This window comes from Papaver somniferum, chromosome 3, assembly GCF_003573695.1.
Source record: "Papaver somniferum cultivar HN1 chromosome 3, ASM357369v1, whole genome shotgun sequence".
In the NCBI taxonomy this organism is placed as follows: domain Eukaryota; kingdom Viridiplantae; phylum Streptophyta; class Magnoliopsida; order Ranunculales; family Papaveraceae; genus Papaver; species Papaver somniferum.
This window is the reverse complement of record NC_039360.1, coordinates 154445389-154448770: the sequence shown is the minus strand read 5'-3', so window position 1 is coordinate 154448770 and position 3382 is coordinate 154445389. Positions and strand designations below refer to the sequence as shown.

Genomic DNA, 3382 nt, shown 5'->3' with positions numbered 1-3382 from the left:
GTTTACAAGCAACGGTATAGAAATGAGCAGGTTTCAGATTCAAGTAAAGCAACAAGACAAGGAGCATAATTTTTACAAGTTGAAGACTATTGTACAAGAGCGAAGATTATTAAGATGAGAGTTCAAGGAGTTTATGATATCGAGACATACAAGTTGTGAAGAATCAAGCGGTGAAGTACTTACACCACGGCCTTTGTACTTTCATTTTTTATTTTATCTTATTTGTATATTATTTTCTCTTGTTCTAAAAAAAAAACTTGGGGAAAAAAAACTTGGGACATGGTCATTGTTATGCTAAGTCCCTTGTCAAAAAAAAATTAAAAAAAAAACAAAAAGAAAAAGAAAAGAAGAAAAAAAGAGACAAGAGAAAATTTTGTTAGTTTTATTATTTTGCTTTGTTTTTTTTTTATAGGGCCTATGGCCCATAGATGTACGGTCCATTAGACCACTAGGGTTTTCCCTTCTACTTGTATAAATAGAACACTAAACTTATGTGATGGGTTTCTCCCCTCTCTTTGGTTAATGAAATCTTCTTATCTCTTTTTCTTTTTCTTACTCTAAAACGTTATCAACGCACGAGCTCTGCCGCTGAGATTTTTTTTCCCTCTGTCGAAGAAAGCTCTCTGGGATTTGGTACTTCTGATTTATTTATTTTTATTTTGTCTTTCAATCAATCAGAAAGGTACATCTAAACCCATTTATTTATTTCAATGATTACCTTTATGTTTAGTAGATGTGATGAGACGTGGATGCTTTGACATTAAGAAAAAAAAAAGGTTGTCTGCTATGCTTTATATTAAAAACTAGTTTTATTTTATTTGTTTTAACGTGCCATTCACATATACATGGATGCTTCACATGTTTTCTTTGATTTTGGTGAATCCCCCTATACAGATCTAAGACTTTTCATCTTCTTTTTCTTTTTCTTTCATCATCATGTGATTTGTTTAACATATTACTTGTCCCTATGTGAATTTTCTATGGTGTGCTATTTGATGTTGATGTATAACATGTCTTGATCAGATTTATATACATGAAATCTTCATATACTACTGCACTAGGCTATGTTTGCTTGTTTGTTTTTGTTTTTTTTAGTCTATTTTATAATCATATGTCGATGCCATGATGTCATATTGTTGTTTAACTCTGTTATACCATGGTGTGATGTGATTCATTGTTTTTGATTGCTTCACATGCGTCAGTTTATTTAATCATGAAGGTCTGTACTATGCTTTTGAGTGAATAGCTTTAGTTTCCCGAACAGAAAAAATGTATGACATGCATGCTTGTTTATGTATTTGATGTGTACTATGAACCCCTGTCCATGATTATGACTACTCTTATTTTTGTCTGCCGGTTCATTTCTTCGAGATTATAATTATTATTATAATAGTGGTACTATTTCTTTTTATATACTATATATATATATATATATTTTCTTTTGATATGCATCCTAATTAATGTTATTTTATTTATATTTGAAAGATAGTGATTGGTGTACTATGGTCAGTTTTCTGTAACGTATAAATTAAATGCACATCTTGATTGATTTTTTTTTTTGGTAATAAAATGTAATAAACGTTGTGTATTTTTGGTATTATGTTTGTAACGTAGGAAGCTATGTATGCCTTTAATGCTATATATGTGCTATGTCTGTGTAATAATATAATTATAATATTTGACTGTGTAATAACTAAAAGCTATGAGTTTTTGTCTTTAGTGCTATGCAATATATAATATGTATTGTTTACAATATTTCCATATTTTTTGTTTGTATATCAATGCCATAAGTGTTACCACTTTTTTTAACGTATGTTTTTGTGGCGTATGATTTTCTTTGTAAACCTTGATAATTATGTTGATATTTGATGATTGTTGACTGGGTCACCAATAAAAACCATAAAGAGATTTGGTTTCCCCAATCCCTAAAGAAACTTGGTAGGAATATAGTATCGGAGTGGGTCATACTAATGTCCTTTAATCTTGCCTTATGTAGATGATCAAGAAGGAATATATCCGACAAGAATTTGCACAGTTGGGCATAGATGGACTTGAGTATCACCGTTGGATGGCTGATGTGAAGATCGCTTTTGTGGCAAAAGAATGCACCCACACCATCATACCCTCTACTGAAAAAGATGTTGTCCCAGCAACTGAACAAGAAAAGGCTGAAGCCCTTCGATATTTGAAGGTTCACATTGACCCTAATCTCCTTTGGGGATACCAACACATGATGTGTCCTAAAGAACTGTGGGATGCATTAGCAAGCCGTTTTGGGAGCATTGAGGATTGTCTTCTCCCACAGTTGAATGAACAGTGGAATGACATCCGTTTTCTTGATTATGTGAAGGTAAGTGATTTCCAAAGAGATATGCTTAAGCTACAAGCACAACTCAATTTTGTGGGATAAAACTCACAGATAAAGATTTGATTCAAAAGACATTGTCTACTTTCCCTTTGTCATCTGTTATTCTAGCCAACCAATACCGCATAGAAGTTGATAACAAAAGAATAACAACTTTCTGCAAGTTGATCAACCTATTGCGGGTGGCCGAAAGGCACAATGAAGTTCTAGCAAACAACAATGCTAGAGTCCCTGGGAAAAAGAAAATTCCCGAGGCTAACTATGGCAAGGATAACAAAGGAAAACACCCCAAAGAAAAGAGGGTTAAAAATGCTGATTCATATTCTCATGCTCCATACTCACGTGGGGATAATAACCCACGTGGAAGAGGACAAAGGGGTCATCGTGGAAAGGGCCATGGGCGTGGAGGCCATTGGCGTGGAGGCCATTCAAATACCTGGTCTAGAGAAGTTACTTATGGACCAAGTGGTAGGGGCAATACTGTTGAAAAAACACATAAGAACTCCATGTCCAAGAAGGTATAAAATGACAATGCACCTTGTTACAGGTGTGGAATCTCCGGACATTGGTACCAGCAATGCAAATCTAGTGCCAAAGTAGCAGCCAGCTACAAAAAGTACCGGGAATCTATAGATCAAGAAGCTCACTGTGTGGAAGAACATGATAATGCCCCAGATGTCAACTTCACCATCTCAGACTTCCAGGGAAAAAAGAACCATGCCCTTATGGAAACACCTGACTTTGATTGATTGTTATTTTTTTATTATTAGCCCTGGATCCTAAAAACTTCTTTACTTTCTTTCTTTGTGGTTTAGCAGACTTTGGTTTAAATATTTGCTTTGATGACTTAAACTATGTTAGGTAGTCTTAAAGTATCGTTTTTTTGTTGATGGATCAATGGTTTTTATGCTTCAGATTACTATGGGTACTTAATTATTATGCTTTGGATTTAATTTTTACTGTGATAATCTATTGCATGACTGAATTATGTGACCGAATTCTCTGAAGTACCATTTA

General features: G+C 34.0%; 1 protein-coding gene across 1 annotated transcript; it reads left to right on the top strand.

Annotated features, from left to right (window-relative positions):
- The first annotated feature begins 1996 nt into the window (after positions 1-1996).
- Positions 1997-3114, top strand: LOC113360130. Its single transcript, XM_026603673.1, has 3 exons — positions 1997-2350; positions 2440-2883; positions 2941-3114. The coding sequence occupies exons 1-3, from the start codon at positions 1997-1999 to the stop codon at positions 3112-3114; spliced, it is 972 nt and encodes a 323-aa protein (XP_026459458.1).
- The last annotated feature ends 268 nt before the right edge of the window (positions 3115-3382 follow it).

Coding starts and splice junctions, on each gene's coding strand:
- LOC113360130 (XM_026603673.1), top strand. CDS start 1,997: ATGATCAAGAAGGAATATATCCGACAAGAATTTGCACAGTTGGGCATA. Junction 2,351..2,439: donor GTTTTCTTGATTATGTGAAG/GTAAGTGATTTC, acceptor TTGATTCAAAAG/ACATTGTCTACTTTCCCTTT. Junction 2,884..2,940: donor AGAACTCCATGTCCAAGAAG/GTATAAAATGAC, acceptor CATTGGTACCAG/CAATGCAAATCTAGTGCCAA.